General features: G+C 50.8%; 1 protein-coding gene across 1 annotated transcript; it reads left to right on the top strand.

The window, feature by feature from the left end:
• Positions 1 to 1299: 1299 nt before the first annotated feature.
• LOC132581419 (retinol dehydrogenase 8-like) lies at positions 1300 to 17461 on the top strand. The gene is made up of 6 exons (XM_060252662.1): positions 1300 to 1440; positions 3649 to 3810; positions 8474 to 8653; positions 9879 to 9972; positions 11972 to 12155; positions 16352 to 17461. Exons 1-6 carry the CDS (start codon positions 1344 to 1346, stop codon positions 16580 to 16582), a joined length of 948 nt encoding a protein of 315 aa, XP_060108645.1. The 5' UTR covers positions 1300 to 1343; the 3' UTR covers positions 16583 to 17461.
• Positions 17462 to 18322: the final 861 nt, after the last annotated feature.

Raw genomic sequence — 18322 nt, 5'->3', positions numbered from 1 at the left:
TCCCCCTAAATTCACAGGATCTTCATTGCTGTCAGATGGCCATCCAGCCTCTGTTGAAAAACCTCCAAGGAAGGAGAGCCCACCACCTCCCAAGGAGGAAGCCTGTTCCACTGAGGAACCGCTCTAAACTCACAAACACCTCCTCCTAAATTCACAGGATCCTCATCGTTGTCAGATGGCCATCTAGCTTCTGTTGAAAACCCTCCAGGGAAGGAGAGCCCACCACCTCCCAAGGAGGAAACCTGTTCCACTGAGGAATCGCTCTAACAGTCAGGAAGTTCTTCCTCATTTTGAGCCGGAAACTCTTTTGATTTAATTTCAACCCATTTGTTCTGGTCCTACCTTCTGGGGCCAAATACCTCTCTGGCCTTGACATTTTGCCAAAAAAACAAATTTTATCGTCTGATATTTTTCTAAAACCAGTGACACTCCTTTACTATTGCATTTTGTCTTTATTGTGTATATTTTTGTTTGTGTGTTTCTTTGTTTCCCCCCTTTTCCTTTCCTCCTCCTTTTCTGGGGAGTAGTTCCTCCTGGGCATTCCACCCTTTCTGTCAGCGGAGCCTCTTTCGAATGTGTCATTAGGTATTTTCTAGGTAGGCAGTTTATTTTGCATCTTTTTATGTTGATCATATTGTATCTACTTCTTGAACTTTGCCTGTCTGAATCTGATCCTAGGATAATGATATAGTTGTGTTTTTGTATGGGGGGAGAGGGGGAATTTAAAGGGTTAAGATTTTGTGAATATTTGACTGCCCTTGTATATCGGGGGTTTTTTTAACTTTAATTTAAAAAAGAGAATGAACGGAGAGAAAGAGACAGAGACACAGAGAGGGAGAGAGAGACACACACACACAGAGGGGGAGAGAGAGACACAGAGACAGAGGGAGAAAGACAGACAGAGACACACAGATCCAAATAGCCGTGTTGGTCTGAAGTAGTAGAACAAAATAGGTCAATTGCACCTTTAAGAACAACACACACACACAGAGAAAGAGAGAGAGACAGACACAGAAAGAGAGAGACAGAAAGAGGGAGAGAGAGAGAGAGACAGAAAAAGGGAGAGACACACAGAGAGAGGGAGAGAGACAGAGACAGAAAGAGGGAGAGAGAGACAGAAAGAGGGAAAGAGACACAGAGAGAGAGACAGAAAGAGGGAGAGACACAGAGACAGAAAGAGGGAGAGAGAGACTTTCCTGGGCTTCCTCCTGAATTCATGGTGGCGGTGGGGTGGGGGGTTGGGTTCATCCTACTTCAAAGCGGCTCTCTGTCGAATGTCCAGCCCAGTTCTTCCTGGGGACCACCTCTCACTTTCCTTTTCCCTTCCCTTCCCCAGGTGCAGGATGGCCGTCCGGAACGTGCTGCTGACTGGCTGCTCATCTGGCATCGGGCAAGCACTGGCCGTGCGCCTGGCCAGAGATGAGCTGAAGCGCTTCCGAGGTGAAGAAGGGGAGTGCAGAGCCAGAGGAGGGGGTGGGGAGTGGGGGGGTCTTGTGAGAAGCAGAACAAGCCCCAGGCTTCGTTCCTGAGTCTCCCATTGTGTTGGGCCCTTGTATCCAGCCTTTCTGATGGGAAGATGAGGCACAGAGGCAGCTATAATGAACACATTCAAAAGAAGGTTAGGAGAGCTCTGTTGGATCAGATGAGTCAGAGCCCATCTAATCTAGCCTCCTGTCTCACACAGAGGCCAGCCAGTTCCTCTGGAGGGCCAACAACAGGGCAGAGAGGCCGAGGCCTTCCCCTGAGAAGGACATCAGAAGAGCCCTCCTGAATCAGACCAGGGAGGGTCCATCTAGTCCAGCCTCCTGTCTCACACAGTGGCCAGCCAGTTCCTCTGAAGGGCCAACAACAGGACACAGAGGCCAAGGCCTTCCCCTGAGAAGAACATCAGAAGAGCCCTCCTGAATCAGACCAGGGAGGGTCCATCTAGTCCAGCCTCCTGTCTCACACAGAGGCCAGCCAGTTCCTCTGGAGGGCCAACAACAGGGCAGAGAGGCCGAGGCCTTCCCCTGAGAAGAACCTCAGAAGAGCCCTGCTGGATCAGACCACTGTGTGTCCATCTAGTCCAGCCTCCTGTCTCACACAGTGGCCAACCAGTTTCTCCGGAGGGCCCACAACAGGGTAGGGAGGCCGAGGCCTTCCCCTGAGAATAACATCAGAAGAGCCCTGCTGGCTCAGACCAGTGAGGGTCCATCTAGTCCAGCCTCCTGTCTCACACAGTGGCCAGCCAGTTCCTCTGAAGGGCCAACAACAGGACACAGAGGCCAAGGCCTTCCCCTGAGAAGAACATCAGAAGAGCCCTCCTGAATCAGACCAGGGAGGGTCCATCTAGTCCAGCCTCCTGTCTCACACAGAGGCCAGCCAGTTCCTCTGGAGGGCCAACAACAGGGCAGAGAGGCCGAGGCCTTCCCCTGAGAAGAACCTCAGAAGAGCCCTGCTGGATCAGACCACTGTGTGTCCATCTAGTCCAGCCTCCTGTCTCACACAGTGGCCAACCAGTTTCTCCGGAGGGCCCACAACAGGGTAGAGAGGCCGAGGCCTTCCCCTGAGAATAACATCAGAAGAGCCCTGCTGGGTCAGACCAGGGAGGGTCCATCTAGTCCAGCCTCCTGTCTCACACAGTGGCCAGCCAGTTCCTCTGAAGGGCCAACAACAGGGCAGAGAGGCCGAGGCCTTCCCCTGAGAAGAACATCAGAAGAGCCCTGCTGGATCAGACCAGGGAGGGTCCATCTAGTCCAGCCTCCTGTCTCACAGTGGCCAACCAGTTCCTCTGGAGGGCCAACAACAGGGCAGAGAGGCTGAGGCCTTCCCCTGAGAAGAACATCAGAAGAGCCCTGCTGGATCAGACCAGGGAGGGTCCATCTAGTCCAGCCTCCTGTCTCACAAAGTGGCCAGCCAGTTCCTCTGAAGGGCCAACAACAGGGCAGAGAGGCCGAGGCCTTCCCCTGAGAAGAACATCAGAAGAGCCCTGTTGGATCAGACCAGGGAGGGTCCATCTAGTCCAGCCTCCTGTCTCACACAGTGGCCAGCCAGTTCCTCTGAAGGGCCAACAACAGGGCAGAGAGGCCGAGGCCTTCCCCTGAGAAGAACATCAGAAGAGCCCTGCTGGGTCAGACCAGGGAGGGTTCATCTAGTCCAGCCTCCTGTCTCACACAGTGGCCAACCAGTTCCTCTGGAGGGCCAACAACAGGGCAGAGAGGCTGAGGCCTTCCCCTGAGAAGAACATCAGAAGAGCCCTGCTGGATCAGACAAGGGAGGGTCCATCTAGTCCAGCCTCCTGTCTCACACAGGGGCCAACCGGTTCCTCTGGAGGGCCAACAACAGGGCAGAGAGGCTGAAGCCTTCATAAGAAGAGCCCTTCTGGATCAAGACGATGGACCCAAACCCTGAGGCTGTGATCTCTCAGGGGTAAGATCCTCTCTTCCCCACCCTGGTCAAGATACTCAGTTTAATAGAACCGAACATGTGCCCGAGCAACATTAACAAACCCTTGGCTTGAGCCGTGAATGTTCTGGAATCCTTCGTTTGTGTGTCTTATCTAGACAAGACGTCAACCCCGCCAGTTGCCCTGACCTTCAGTATTCCCAAGGTGACCCCTTGGCTGGAGTAGGGAGGCATCCTGTAATTGCTTTTCCTTTCTCTCCTCAGTTATCGCCACGATGAGGAATCTGGAGAAGAGAGAAGCCCTGGAGCGGGAAGCCGGGCCTGCCTTGGACAAGACGCTGGAAATCAAGGAGCTGGACGTGGGCAGTGAGCAGTCCATCCGGCGCTGCGTGGAGAGCATCCCCCAACGCAAGGTGGACGTGCTCGGTAGGGAAGCCTTTCCTCTCGTTTCATAGTTCCAAGTAGGGGTAGAATTCTAGCAGGAGCTCCTTTGCATATTAGGCCACACCCCACTGATGTAGCCAATCCTCCAAGAGCTTACAAGAAAGAGCCTTGTAAGCTCTTGGAGGATTGGCTACATCAGGGGTGTGTGGCCCAATATGCAAAGGAGCTCCTGCTAGAATTTCATTCCTGGTTTCAAGAAATCCACCCGCTTTGTTCGTGGATGAGCATACTTTATTTTCTTCTCAGTCCTGTTGTGCTATAAAATTCCATCGCTGGGACCAGTCCAGAATCGTATTTGCCAGCCCCTGGGCGAAGCCACTGTGGCCAGTATTGGCAATAGAGCTTATAGTGGTGTAGTGGTTGGAGTAGAAGAAGAAGATGATGATATTGGATTTATATCCCGCCCTCCACTAAGAGCGGCTCACAATCTCACAATTGGGGAGGGATGGTGGCTCAGTGGTAGAGCATCTGCTTGGTAAGCAGAAGGTCCCAGGTTCAATCCCCAGCATCTTCAGCTAAAAGGGTCCAGGCAAATAGGTGTGAAAACCCTCAGCTTGAGACCCTGGAGAGCCGCTGCCAGTCTGAGTAGACAATACTGACTTTGATGGACCAAGGGTCTGATTCAGTATAAGGCAGCTTCATATGTTCAATCTCCTTTCCCTTCCTCCCCCAACAACAGACACCCTGTGAGGTGGGTGGGGCTGGAGAGGGCTCTCACAGCAGCTGCCCTTTCAAGGACAACCTCTGCCAGAGCTATGGCTGACCCAAGGCCATTCCAGCAGCTGCAAGTGGAGGAGGGGGGAATCAAACCCGGTTCTCCCAGATAAGAGAGCTATGGCTGACCCAAGGCCATTCCAGCAGCTGCAAGTGGAGGAGTGGGGAATCAAACCCGGTACTCCCAGATAAGAGTCCGTACACTTAACCCCTGCACCAAACTGGCTCTCTTACAATCACTGTCCCTTCCTCCCCCACAACAAACACTCCCCCACAACAAACACCAGCATTGGCCATGCTGGCTGGGGCTGATAGGAGTTGTAGGCAAAAAACATCTGGAGAGCTACCGTTGGCCACCCCTGAGGATGGTGTGGAATTGTTTTCTGTGGCCCCAGAAGGTCGGACCAGAACCAATGAATTGAAATTAAATCAAAAAATAGTTTCCAGCTCAACATGAGGAAGAACTTCCTGACCATTAGAGCGGTTCCTCAGTGGAACAGGCTTCCTCCTCGGGAGGTGGTGGGCTCTCCTTCCTTGGAGGTTTTTCAACAGAGGCTAGATGGCCATCTGACGGCAATGAAGATCCTGTGAATTTAGGAGGGGGTGTTTGTGAGTTTCCTGCATTGTGCAGGGGGTTGGATTAGATGACCTTGGGGGTCCCTTCCAACTCTAGGATTCTATCATTCTATGAGTGTTAGACTAGGATCCAGGAGTCTCTAGTTCAAATCCCTGCTCTCTGTCATGGAAGCTCACTAGGTGATCTTGGGCCAGTCACACAGTGCAGCCTGGCCTACCTCACAGGGCTGTTGTGGTGAAGATAAAATGAAAGAGAGGAGAACAATATTGGCCACTTTGGGAAGGAAGTAGAATCATAGCATCACCGAGTTGGAAGGAGTCATAGAGGCCTTCTAGTCCAACCCCCTGCCCAATGCAGGATCAGCCTAGCGCAAGGGTGGCGAATCTTGCTTCACATAAGAGCCACACAGAATAAACATCAGATGTTTGAGAGCTGAAAGACATGAACGTCAAGATGTTTGAGAGCCACAAGGGAGTGAGGGAGAAAAAATGGAAAGAAAGGTGGAAAGAAAGCAAATATAAGAGGGAGGGAGAAGGGAGGGAGAGTTGGAAAGAAAGCAACTTTAGATGCGTTCTCCAAGCCGCTGGCTGCCTTAGTCATGTCTCAGGGCACAGGCAGGAGGGAGTCTAAAACTGGTCCGAAGTCAAAGTTTAAGGAGTCAGTCAGGATCCGAGTCACCACAGCAAACTTGCAAACCAGAAGGAGAGGTCAGTGTCCAGAGCCAAAGGATCAGGGTGCCAAGGAATTCAAACCGGTCAGGATCTGGAATCAGGAAGGAGCATGGATGCAAGCCAGAGAATCGACTTGTTAACTCCACAAGGTCGCCAAGTCCCGGGCGTGAGTCATATGGGAGCCTAAATCAGCTGGCTCTTTGGGTGGCCGTAGTTATCCTTGTATTCAGGGCTAATAGATCTGAAACCTTGGCGTGCTGCTCGTCTGTGCTCTGCCAGCATCTGTTGAAGACGGGTGTGCATTCTTGAGATGGGAGGGGGAGAACCTGGAGGAAACTGATTGTCAACAGGCGTGGGTGCCTGGAATGTGGAAGCTGTGATTGATGGGCAAGCTGTCGGCTCTTCCTGGTTTGTTAACTCTTCCAGCTCCCTCTCCTCAGGGCTCCTGACAGCCTTGGCTTGGAGAAGTGATTTAAAGAGCGAAATGCCTTCTCCAATGAGAGCTACAGAATATGTTTGAAAGAGCCACAGTTTGGCCACCCCTAGCCTACAGTATCCTTCCCAAGTGTTTGTCCAGCTGCTGCTTAATAGAATCACAGAGTTGGAAGGGGCAAAGTAGTTGGAAGTAGATAAAGTTCCCACAGTCAGGCTAAATTCTTGCAGCCTTGGTGGTGGGTCAGAAATCTAAAAAACAACTGTCAGAAATACATGACACTGTTTGACAAATTTACAAAAATCTATATCTTACATTGTGCAAAAGCATCCAAAATTCATTAGAACATAAGAGAAGCCATGTGGCCAATCTATATATATATACACACACACACACACTGTGGCTAATAGCCACTGATGGACCTCTGCTCCATATTTTTATCCAATCCCCTCTTAAAACTGCCTATGCTTGTAGCCGCCACCACCTCCTGTGGCAGTGAATTCCACATGTTAATCACTCTTTGGGTGAAGAAGGACTTCCTTTTATCCGTTTTAATCTGCCTGCTCAGCAATTTCATTGAATGCCCTCGAGTTTTTGTATTGTGAGAAAGGGAGAAAAGGACTTCTTTCTCTACTTTCTCCATCCCATGCATAATCTTGTAAACCTCTATCATGTCACCCCGCAGTCGACGTTTCTCCAAGCTAAAGAGCCCCAAGCGTTTTAACCTTTCTTCATAGGGAAATTGTTCCAAACCTTTAATCATTCTAGTTGCCCTTTTCTGGACTTTCTCCAATGCTATAATATCCTTTTTGAGGCACGGTGACCAGAATTGTACGCAGTATTCCAAATGAGACCGCACCATCGATTTATACAGGGGCATTATGATACTGGCTGATTTGTTTTCCATTCCCTTCCTAATAATTCCCAGCATGGCGTTGGCCTTTTTCCAAAGACATAAATCACAGAGAGAGTATAAAGGCCCAAACAAAAACGCAGTTCCCAAGGATGACTCCGGAAAATTCCAAAACGTCTATAAGGAGTACTACTACTCAGAAGTGAATTTGAACGGAGTCCTTCCACTGATGTCGGCTTCCGAAGGAGAAAATCTTGCCTTCACGCAATCACTGGCTTAAATCGCATTCCACTGCATTTGCAGCTTCTTCACAAGCCAACTGACAAAGGCCCTCAGACCGGCTTCTCACAAACGCCTGTATTGTATATTTCAATTGATAGCGTGAAGGCAAGATTTTCTCCTTCGGAAGCCGACATTAGTGGAAGGACTTGAAATTTGCTTCTGAGTAGAAGAAGATGATATTGGATTTATATCCCGCCCTCCACTCCGAAGAGTCTCAGAGCGGCTCACAATCTCCTTTCCCTTCCTCCCCCACAACAGACACCCTGTGAGGTGAGTGGGGCTGAGAGAAGAAGAAGAAGATGATGATATTGGATTTATATCCCGCCCTCCACTCCGAAGAGTCTCAGAGCGGCTCACAATCTCCTTTATCTTCCTCCCCAACAACAGACACCCTGTGAGGTGGGTGGGGCTGAGGGGGCTCTCCCAGCAGCTGCCCTTGCAAGGACAGGGTCTCAGAGCGGCTCACAATCTCCTTTCCCTTCCTCCCCCACAACAGACACCCTGTGAGGTGGGTGGGGCTGGAGAGGGCTCTCTCAGCAGCTGCCCTTTCAAGGACAACTCCTGCGAGAGCTCTGGCTGACCCAAGGCCATTCCAGCAGGTACAAGTGGAGGACTGGGGAATCAAACTCCGTTCTCCCCGTGGTTAAGTCCGCGCACTTAACCACTACACCAAACTGACTCCTTTTTTTTTTAAGATTTCTGTTTATACTGTGTTGCCATTGTTTGCTCTGTTAGTGGTGGGTCAGGCTGACCGTGCGCTGAGGATTATCTTATTTCCGGTTTTCCTCCAGCCGCCGAGTGAAAGCTGCACTGTAAGCAGACCGCAAATCTCTATGCATTTGGAAACTTCCGAGCCTGCCAGTTTTGTTCCGCAGACTGATCCTTTGGTGTGGCAGATTGCCCTTTTTTGAGGCAAGCCCAGAATTGCAAAGGACGGAGCAAGCGTGCTTGTTCCCCATTTATACCTGATGCAATAGGACATGGGTGTTGTGTGTGTGTGTGTGTGTGCTGAGCTGAGCTGAGCTGCAGAAGTCAGCCTCTCCTCTCTGCCTCGGTGCTGACGGAAAAGACCTTTTTGACAAGCGGCTGCAACCAGTCCCCACCTTCCTTTGCAGTGAGCAATGCCGGCGTGGGCATGATCGGCCCAGTGGAGAGTCACAGCATGGCTGCCGTCCAGCGCCTCTTCGACACCAATTTCTTCGGAGCGGTGCGCCTGATTCGTGAGATCTACCCCGACATGAAGCGGCGACGTGAGGGCCACATTGTGGTGATGAGCAGCGTCTTGGGGCTCCAAGGTGAGCAGACGGGGGGGGGGCAGACCTCAGATTCAGCAGGAATGCAGCTCCTGAACCTTTCTGAGGGTTCCCCCTCTTCCTTTGGCTGGCTAGTTGATCCAGCCAGCCCAAGCAGGCCTCACTCACCTGGGGCTCTCCTTGGCCACCCCCCCCCCCCAGTCAAAAGGCCAGCAAGCCACCCATCACCCAAAATCACATAAGAAGTGGAGAAAGGGTGGTGTGGGCTTCTTCAGGGGTTAATGAGGGCTGTTGGGGGCATGGCAAAGCCCCTGGTGGCTGGCTGGCTGGCTGGCCATTGAATAGCGGGTGCAGCTGCATAACAATCCCTGGATGATGAGAGCGGACAGCCTACCAGCCACCAGGGGCTTTGCCACGCCCCCAACAGCCCTCATTAACCCCTGAAGAAGCCCACACCACCCTTTCTCCACTTCTTATGTGATTTTGGGTGACGGATGGCTTGCTGGCCTTTTGACTTGGGGGGGTGGAGGTGTCCAAGGAGAGCCCCGGGTGAGCGAGGCCTGCTTGGGCTGGCTGGATCAACTAGCCAGCCCAAGCAGGCCTCGCTCACCCAGGGCTCTCCTTCCTTGTGTCGGGTTGCTTTTGACTGGTGGGGGGTGGCTGCATATGCTAATGAGCTATGCTAATGAGCTCCACCACCTATTTCTCTACAAAACGACCCCTGGGAACCATACAAACCAAGCGTGTTAGTCTTGTTTGCATTTTCACTATGCTGCATTCGAATTCACTGCTCATCCTGCACCTATATGTATGGACTGGTCACTTCCATTTCATCGTATCTGAGGAAGAGTGCAAAAGGTTATGGCCAGACTCGAACTTTGGCTCGCTTGCAGGCCTCAGTTGCCTGGGGCTCTCCTTTCTTGCATTGGTTTGCTTTTGGCCGGTGGGGGGCGGTGGCGGTGGGGGGGGTGGACTTTGGTGCTGGGCATGGGCAGACCATGGCAAAACTCACCTCTGAACGCCTCTTGTCTTGAAACCCGTCGGTTGTCGCTGCAAGTCTGCTGCGAATGAACGCCACCCTCCAGCAATGCCATCATACCGCTGCGTGTTCCGGGGTGGGGGGAAAGGGCTGTGTGGAGTTTTATTCCAGCAGCTTTTCTCTGCCTTCTGAGATTCTGCACAGCATTGTTACAAGCTGGCTTCTGAACTTTGCAAGGGCAAAGCATCCCCGTTGTTGATTCTCCATCAACGCCCTTTTTTCCTGCAGGCCTCTTCTTCAACGACTTCTACTGCGCCTCCAAATTCGCTGTGGAAGGATTCTGCGAGAGCCTGGCCCTCCAGGCTCTGAAGTTTGGGGTCAAGTGAGTTGCAGCCACTCCCGGCTGGGCGGGGGGGGGGGGGGGAGAGGTGGTCCTTTAGCACTGACATGTTCTTAAATGCCCCGTCCCTTCCTCCTTTCTGCACATGCGCTGTGTTCCCCATTGCCTCTCTCGCTTTTCCCTTGGCTCTCTGCAGCTTCTCTAAAACCTGGATCAGACAATGAGGGTCCAGCTTCCTGACTCACACAGTGGCCAACCAGTTCTTCTGGAAGGCCAACAAGCAGGGTATAGAAGCCTTCCCCTGTCATAGAATCCTAGAGTTGGAAGGGACCTCCAGGGTCATCTAGTCCAACCCCCTGCACAATGCAGGAAACTCACAAACACCTCCCCCTAAATTCACAGGATCTTCATTGCTGTCAGATGGCCACCTAGCCTCTGTTGAAAAACCTCCAAGGAAGGAGAGCCCACCACCTAACGAGGAGGAAGCCTGTTCCACTGAGGAATTGCTCTAACGATCAGGAAGTTCTTCCTAATGTTGAGCCAGAAACTCTTTTGATTTAATTTCAACCCATTGGTTCTGGTCCTACCTTCTGGAGCCACAGAAAACAATTCCACACCATCCTCTGTAGGACAGCCCTTCAAGGACTTGAAGATGGTGATCCTATCACCTCTCAACACTACTGGCCTAGAAATACAGTACTACTAGCCTAGAAGGAGACTTTTAAAAAAAAGGTGGGAATAACAGTCCTCGTAAGACCAGCATAGGGAAAGTTGAGGAAAATATTTTTTTGGCACCAGTAGGAGAAGGAAACAAACATGTACCATAGAAATCAGGTGCTATCCAGGTACCACATGGAGGATACCATGCTATAATAAATACAAGACCTATAACCACCAAAACTTTTCTGCGTGGTTATTCTCTAATGTAACATAATCATGCAAAATATTGCTTTGAGCACAATATATTGCACATAAACAATTGATAACAAGTCCATCATAAGAAAGTCCATCTTGAGAGTCCAAAATGCCAAGTTTGAAAAAAGGCTGCAATACAGAAATATCTTGTCTCATGCAGCAATGTGAAGTGCAACATGTCCTCTAGGCGAAATTTGCGTGTTGCGATAACAATTCTTCCTCAGGTGACTATTCTCCTGGAACTGAGGCTTGCAATTTTTGGCATGCATGAGTCTAAACATTCAGGAGGTCCCAGGTTCGATCCCCAGCATCTCCAGTTAAAAGGACCAAGCAGGAGGGGATGGGAAAGACCTTGACCTGAGACCCTGGCTCAGTGGCAGAGCCTCTGCTTGGCATGCAGAAGGTCCCAGGTTCAATCCCCAGCATCTCCAGTTAAAAGGACCAGGCAGGAGGTGATGGGAAAGACCTTGACCTGAGACCCTGGCTCAGTGGCAGAGCCTCTGCTTGGCATGCAGAAGGTCCCAGGTTCAATCCCCGGCATCTCCAGCTAAAAGGACCAGGCAGGAGGTGATGGGAAAGACCTTGACCTGAGACCCTGGCTCAGTGGCAGAGCCTCTGCTTGGCATGCAGAAGGTCCCAGGTTCAATCCCCGGCATCTCCAGTTGAAAGGACCAGGCAGGAGGTGATGGGAAAGACCCCTGGAGAGCCGCTGCCGGTCTGAGTAAAGAAGACTGACCTTGATGGACCAAGGGCCTGATTTAGAACATGGGGAGGGCTCATTGAGGGGCTGTGGCTCAGTGGTATTTCTGCTTGGCATGCAGAAGGTCCCAGGTTCAAATCCCAGCATCTCTAGGTTAAGAGGACCAGACAGGAAGTGATGGGGAAGACCTTGACCTGAGATCCTGGCTCAGTGGCAGAGCCCCTGCTTGGCATGCAGAAGGTCCCAGGTTCAGTCCCCAGAATCTCCAGTTAGAAAGGACCAGGCAGGAGGGGACGGGAAAGACCTTTCTCTGCTTGAGACCTTGGATAGCAGCTGCCAGTCTGAGTAGACGAGACTGATCTTGGTGCGGGGTGGGGGTCTCATTCAGTCTTAAGCAGCTTCGTTTGTGTTCTTGTGATCCCGCAGCATCAGTTTAATTGAGCCGGGACCGGTCGTATCAGAGTTCGAGAGGAAGCTCTACGAAGAGGTGGACAGCCTGGATCTCTCTGGGGTGGACAAAGAGACGCAGGATCTCTTCAAGGGACTCTACATGGCCTACTCCAAGGACGTCTTCACCGCGCTGGGGCAGTCTTCGGAAGAGGTGGCCGAGGTCAGTCCTGACTCCAGATCGAATTGCACTTGGTGGGGGGAAACTCACCTAGCAGTGCTCTGAAGAGCCAACCCAAGTGTCTGCTTTTGCCCGTGCCTGTTGGCTTGACTGTGCCTAGGCAGATCAGGAAGGGGGAGGGATTGGCGAAGTCCAGGGGTCGTTTTGTAGAAAAACAGGTGGTGGAGCTCAGTAGCATAACCCATTAGCATATGCCACCCCCTCCCACCAGCCAAAAGCAACCCGATGCAAAAAAGGAGAGCCCCGGGCAAGCGAGGCCTGCTTGGGCTGGCTAGATCCAGCCAGCCCAAGCAGGCCTCACTTGCCTGGGGCTCTCCTGGGCCACCCCCCCTCCACAGTCAAGGCCAGCAAGCCACCCGCTGCCCAAAATCGCATCAGAAGTGGAGAAAGGGTGGCGTGGGCTTCTCTAGGGGTTAACGAGGGCTGCTCGGGCCGTGGCAAAGCCCCTGGTGGCTGGCTGGCTGCCTGCTCTCCTAATACAGGGATTGTTATGCAGATGCACCTCCTATTCAGTGGACAAGGTAGGTTCAGGAGCTGTGCTGCTAAATTCAAGACCTGGCGGAGTCATAGCTGGGGAGAGCAAGGGTTAGGACCGGGCTGACTTTCCCACCTCCTTCCCTCATCCCAGAATAACTAGGGAGGGCAAGAAATGCTTCTCCCACCCCTCTTGGCCCCCACCCCAAATAGCTAAGCAGGGGGAGAGATGCCAGAGCTCACTAGCACGACTTATTTGCACATGCAGAGTGGTAAAGCTGCAGTGCTGCAGTCCAAGTTCTCTGCTCACGACCTGAGTTCGATCCCCAGCGGAAGCTGGGTTCAGGTAGCTGGCTCCAGGTTGACTCAGCCTTCCATCCTTCCGAGGTCGGTCAAAGGAGTACCCAGCTTGCTGGGGGGAAAGTATAAAAGACTGGGGAAGGCAATGGCAAGTAAAGGAAAGGTCCCCTGTGCAAGCACCAGTCGTTTCCAACTCTGGGGTGACGTTGCTTTCACAACATTTTCAAGGCAGACTTTTTTATGGGGTAGTTTGCCACTGCCTTCCCCAGTCCTCTACACTTTCCCCGCAGCAAGCTGGGCACTCATTTTACTGACCTCGGAAGGATGGAAGGCTGAGTCAACCTCGAGCCAGCTACCTGAATCCAGCTTCCACCGGAATCGAACTCAGGTTGTGAGCAGAGAGTTCAGACCACAGTACTGCTGCTTTACCATTCTGCGCCACGGGGCCGCTAAGGCAATGGCAAACCACCCCGTCAAAAGTCTGCCATGAAAACGTTGTGAAAGCAACGTCTCCCCAGAGTCCGAAACAACTGGTGCATTACCTTAAGAGCCCCGTGGTGCAGACTGGTAAAGCTGCAGTACTGCAGTCAGAGCCCTCTGCTCACAACCTGAGTTCAATCCTGGCAGAAGCTGGGTTCAGGTAGCTGAATCCAGGTTGACTCAGCCTTCCATCCTTCCGAGGTCGGTCAAAAGAGTACCCAACTTGCTGGGGGGGAAGTGTAGAGGACTGGGGAAGGCAAGGGCAAACCACCTTGTAAAAAGTCTGCCGTGAAAACATTGTGAAAGCAACATCTCCCCAGAGTTGGAAACGACTGCTGCTTGCACAGGGGACCTTTCCTTTTCCAAACCCCTGACTTCGCCAGAAATTGCACTAAATTATAGCACCTCAGCATCTACCTTAAAATGCTTCTTGAATTTATAACTGTCATCATAAAACCTTCCTCCCATTACACTTTTAAAATGATGTTCTCCTCTGTGGCCACAGTGGTATGATGAAGATTTCCATCTGTCTGCTTTATAGGTTTTGGTTATTTTTCCATTTTGGGGGGTGGGGGGGGGGGAAATATTAGAAAGTTTGTCAGATCTTAGCGTTCAGCAGAATTCTCATCAGGGGGTTGAACCATGGAGCCCAGAAGCAAGTAATTTGGGGGGAGGGGCTAAGAAAGAGCACAATAAAATGTAGACATTCCGGAGCTCTGCTTCTGTGAGCTCCTGCCCAAACTGAGGGCGTTTTCGCACTTACCTTTTACTGGCGCGAACACCCTCCTCACGCCGGCGGATCTGCAGGGATTTCCCACCAGAAGCGCCGGCGCAGCCAAAAGAGCCGGCAACTTCCGTCGCGGAGCCAGCTCAAACGGAAACCGCCAAGAAGCAGGTAAACGTTTGAGCTGGCTCCGCGACGGAAGCTTCCGGCTCTTTTGGCTGCGCCGGCGCTTCTGGTGGGAAATCCTTGCAGATCCGCCGGCGTGAGGAGGGTGTTCGCGCCAGTAAAAGGTAAGTGCGAAAACGCCCTGAGGTTTGCTTATGCACAGCATACTAGTTCTGAGCTGCTCTTGAGGCCTTGAAGCCTGTCCCCAGCCTGTGTTTGTGAGAAGAGGCACCAGAGAAACAAACCAGGTCTTCCTCTGACTCTCTTCCCCTCTTGCTGTCTCGAACTCATCCGTTCACTTCAGTTCAGACCTTTATTGGCATAAGACCAATAATGATTCACAATCAAAAGTAGGTACAAAGACCTGAAATATAGTAAGAACAGTACATAAGCAATCAATTAAAATAGCAGCCAGTAATACTAATTAAGAGTAGACACCCGGCAATTAAAATATAGAAGCATACCTAGATTTAATTTTAGTTCACAACACATGTAGTAATACGGGGATTAACATCTTCTAAAAGGTAGGATGGAATTTTCCTTTTAGTAAATACATTGTGTTGGAGATATTCAGCTAAAAATTCTCTACGTTGTGAGGCCAGGAGAGGACATTCTAAAATAATATGGGATATAGAATCAAGGACTCCTAATTCACATGAACATAATCTATTTCGGAGAGGTATCCGTCTAAACCTACCATAGAGCTGTTGACGGGAAGGCATTTAAATGTGCCAAAGTAAAAGTCCGACGATGGAATGGGGAGTCTAAAGTGAAAAAATAATGGGGCATCTTCCCATGTCTTTGGGGTAGACCTAGAGCAAACGGGGGAATGTGAGGGGAACACTTTCGGGTATTCATCTGAAATTGGCACTTCTGTTATCCTTTTGAGCATCTTTTTTTTTTTTTGGAGTGAAATCTGTTTTAAAATGTACGATGATATGGATCACTGAAATAATTTATCAGGTACAACTGGATATAAAGACAATTCCACCAATTACAAAGAAGACGACGACGACGACATTGGATTTATATTCCGCCCTCCACCCTGAATCTCAGAGTGACTCACAATCTCCTTTATTTTTCTCCCCCACAACAGATACCCTGTGAGGTGGGTGGGGCTGAGAGAGTTCTTACAGCAGCTGCCCTTTCAAGGACAACCTCTGCCAGAGCTATGGCTGACCCAAGGCCATTCCAGCAGCTGCAAGTGGAGGAGTAGGGAATCAAATCCAGTTCTCCCACTACACCAAACTGGCTCTCTTATACAGAGAAAGTTTGTATAAAGAGCAGAATGTTATATATATTTTAAACTTTCTATTAGGAAGAACTTCCTGACCGTTAGAGCAATTCCTAGGTGGAACAGGCTTCCTCAGGAGGTGGTGGGCTCTCCTTCTTTGGAGGTTTTTAAATAGAGGCTAGATGGCCATCTGACAGCAATGAAGATCCTGTGAATTTAGGGGGAGGGATTTGTGAGTTTCCTGCATTGTGCAGGGGGTTGGACTAGATGACCCTGGAGGTCCCTTCCAACTCTAGGATTCTATGATTTCTGACCATTAGAGCAGTTCCTCAGTGGAACAGGCTTCCTCCTCGGGAGGTGGTGGGCTCTCCTTCCTTGGAGGTTTTTCAACAAAGGCTAGATGGCTATCTGACAGCAATGAAGATCCTGTGAATTTAGGGGGAGGTATATGTGAGTTTCCTGCATTGTGCGGGGGGTTGGACTAGATGACCCTAGAGGTCCCTTCCAACTCTATGATGCTAACTCTTTCCAAAGCAAGATACCATTGAAAGGCAACTTTATATAGACTTTTCTTCATGCACAGCTGAGAGAAATTCATCTAATGTCATAGATTTCTTGCTGCCCTGGAGTTATATCGAACTCCCCCCTGCAGAATGTTGTACTTACCTTGTTTGTTACTAAAGTCCTGCATTAGTACATGGATTGGGGAGGGAGCTGTTCTTTTTTTAAAATCCAAATTATTCTCATATATTCCCCGGTAACCAGCGCTTTTAATCTTGTGCCTTCTTCTCCTTCTGGCAGCACGCCATGAAAATCATCACGTCCGAGAAGCCTCCCTTCCGGTACCAAACGAACAGCCTCTACACGCCCATCACCACCCTCAAGCACGCCGATCCCAGCGGCGTCCTGCCCCTCAACGCCTTCCACCAGATGGTCTTCCAGCACGACCGGCTCTTCAAAGCCAGCCTCAGCCTTCTGAAGATGCTCCAGTGGAGGAAGCGGCGGGATATGGACCACGGCCGGGGCCCCTGAGAAGAAGGCCCCGAGGAGGCCACGCCTTGTAGTCCCTCACTTAGAACATTCCCTACTTTTACGGCTTCCTAGAGAGTTTTATGTTGAGTTAGACCCCTCCCCTCGAGTTCCGTGTCATGGTGGCCACCTTCGGGAAAGTCGCGGAAATGGGTCAGGCCAAGTCAAAGAAATGGGTCAGATGTCATGAGAAGTCAGAGAAAAGGCAATTAAGACATGCTTTTGAAACAAATGCTACTGCAAGAGGACAACCTGAACATACGGCAGTGGAAACAGAGAGCCAGTTTGATGTAGTGGAGAAGTGGGCGGATTCTTATCTGGGAGAGCCGGGTTTGATTCCCCACTCCTCCACTTGCACCTGCTGGAATGACTGAGGGTCAGCCGTAGCTCTCGCAGAATTGTCCTTGAAAGGGCAGCTTCTGTCAGAGCTCTCTCAGCCCACCTACCTCACAGGGTGTTTGTTGTGGGGGAGGAAGGGAAGGTGATTGTAAGAGAGCCAGTTTGGTGTCATGGTTACGGGCACAGACTCTTATTTGGGAGAACCAGGCTTGATTCCCCAGTCCTCCACTTGTACCTGCTGGCATGGCCTTGGGTCAGCCATAGCTCTGGCAGAGGTTGTCCTTGAAAGGGCAGCTTCTGGGAGAGCCCTCTCAGCCCCACCCACCTCACAGGGTGTCTGTTGTGGGGGAAGAAGATAAATGAGATTATAAGCCACTCTGAGACTGATTCAGAGAGAAGGGCGGGGTATAAATCTATGGTCTTCAAAGAAGTGGCGGGACACAAGTGTAAAGCAACAATGTACACATTCTCCATAATTTGATGGTATGATCTTGAGAATATTTACGGCTGGTTGTGGTTAACAATAAAACAGAATACAGTGAACTTGTAAGTCCCAGGTTCAGTGTGGGGACCCTCCAACATGGAAACCAAAAAGGGGTTCCAGTGGAGAAATGGCATTGAGGTTTGCTCAGGATCTGTGCTCCATAAATGTATATGTGCAACCAAGGCAGAACATTACTCCAAATCCCTACACTGTTGTTACTAGCATTCCAGCAAACGCCTGTTGCTCGAGGGTTCTGGAGCACAGAAAGTTGTGTTAGAGCACCATCTAGTGGTCAAAGTGTCTCACGCTGTAGCCTCTGCTTCTACTCAGCATTTTTCCAGCACTAGGATGACCGAATATGAGACCAAAGCCAGGAGTCAAGAGGCACCTTTAAGACCAACTTAGTTTTATTCAGAACGTCAGCTTTCGTGTGCTCTCTAAACACACTTCATCAGACGAGGAATCCGGTACGGTGAGCAAAGCCACGCATAGCTAGCAGTCAGTGGCTCAGAATGCAAAATGGTACAAATTTAAGATTCAGTGAAAAGAAAGGTCCCCTGTGCAAGCACCAGTCGTTTCCGACTCTGGGGTGACGTTGCTTTCAGAACGTTTTCACGGCAGACTTTGTAACAGGGTGGCTTGCCATTGCCTTCCCCAGTCTTTTACGCTTTCCCCCCAGCATCCTCAGAAGGATGGCAGGCTGAATCAACCTTGGGCCAGCTACTTGAACCCAGCTTCCGCCGGAATCAAACTCAGGTCATGAGCAGAGTTCAGACCACAGTACTGCAGTACTGCTGCTTTACCACTCTGCGCCACGGGGCCGCTAAGATTCAATGACAGGATAGTAAAATTAACAAATTGAGCAAACCTTTGATCTGAGTAGCATGAGCATACGAAAGCAATACAACAGTAATATCATT

The sequence above is a fragment of the Heteronotia binoei genome, chromosome 13 (assembly GCF_032191835.1).
Source record: "Heteronotia binoei isolate CCM8104 ecotype False Entrance Well chromosome 13, APGP_CSIRO_Hbin_v1, whole genome shotgun sequence".
NCBI classification, from domain to species: Eukaryota; Metazoa; Chordata; class Lepidosauria; order Squamata; family Gekkonidae; genus Heteronotia; species Heteronotia binoei.
Note: the sequence above shows the minus strand (reverse complement) of the source record. Positions and strands in the feature narration are given on the sequence as shown.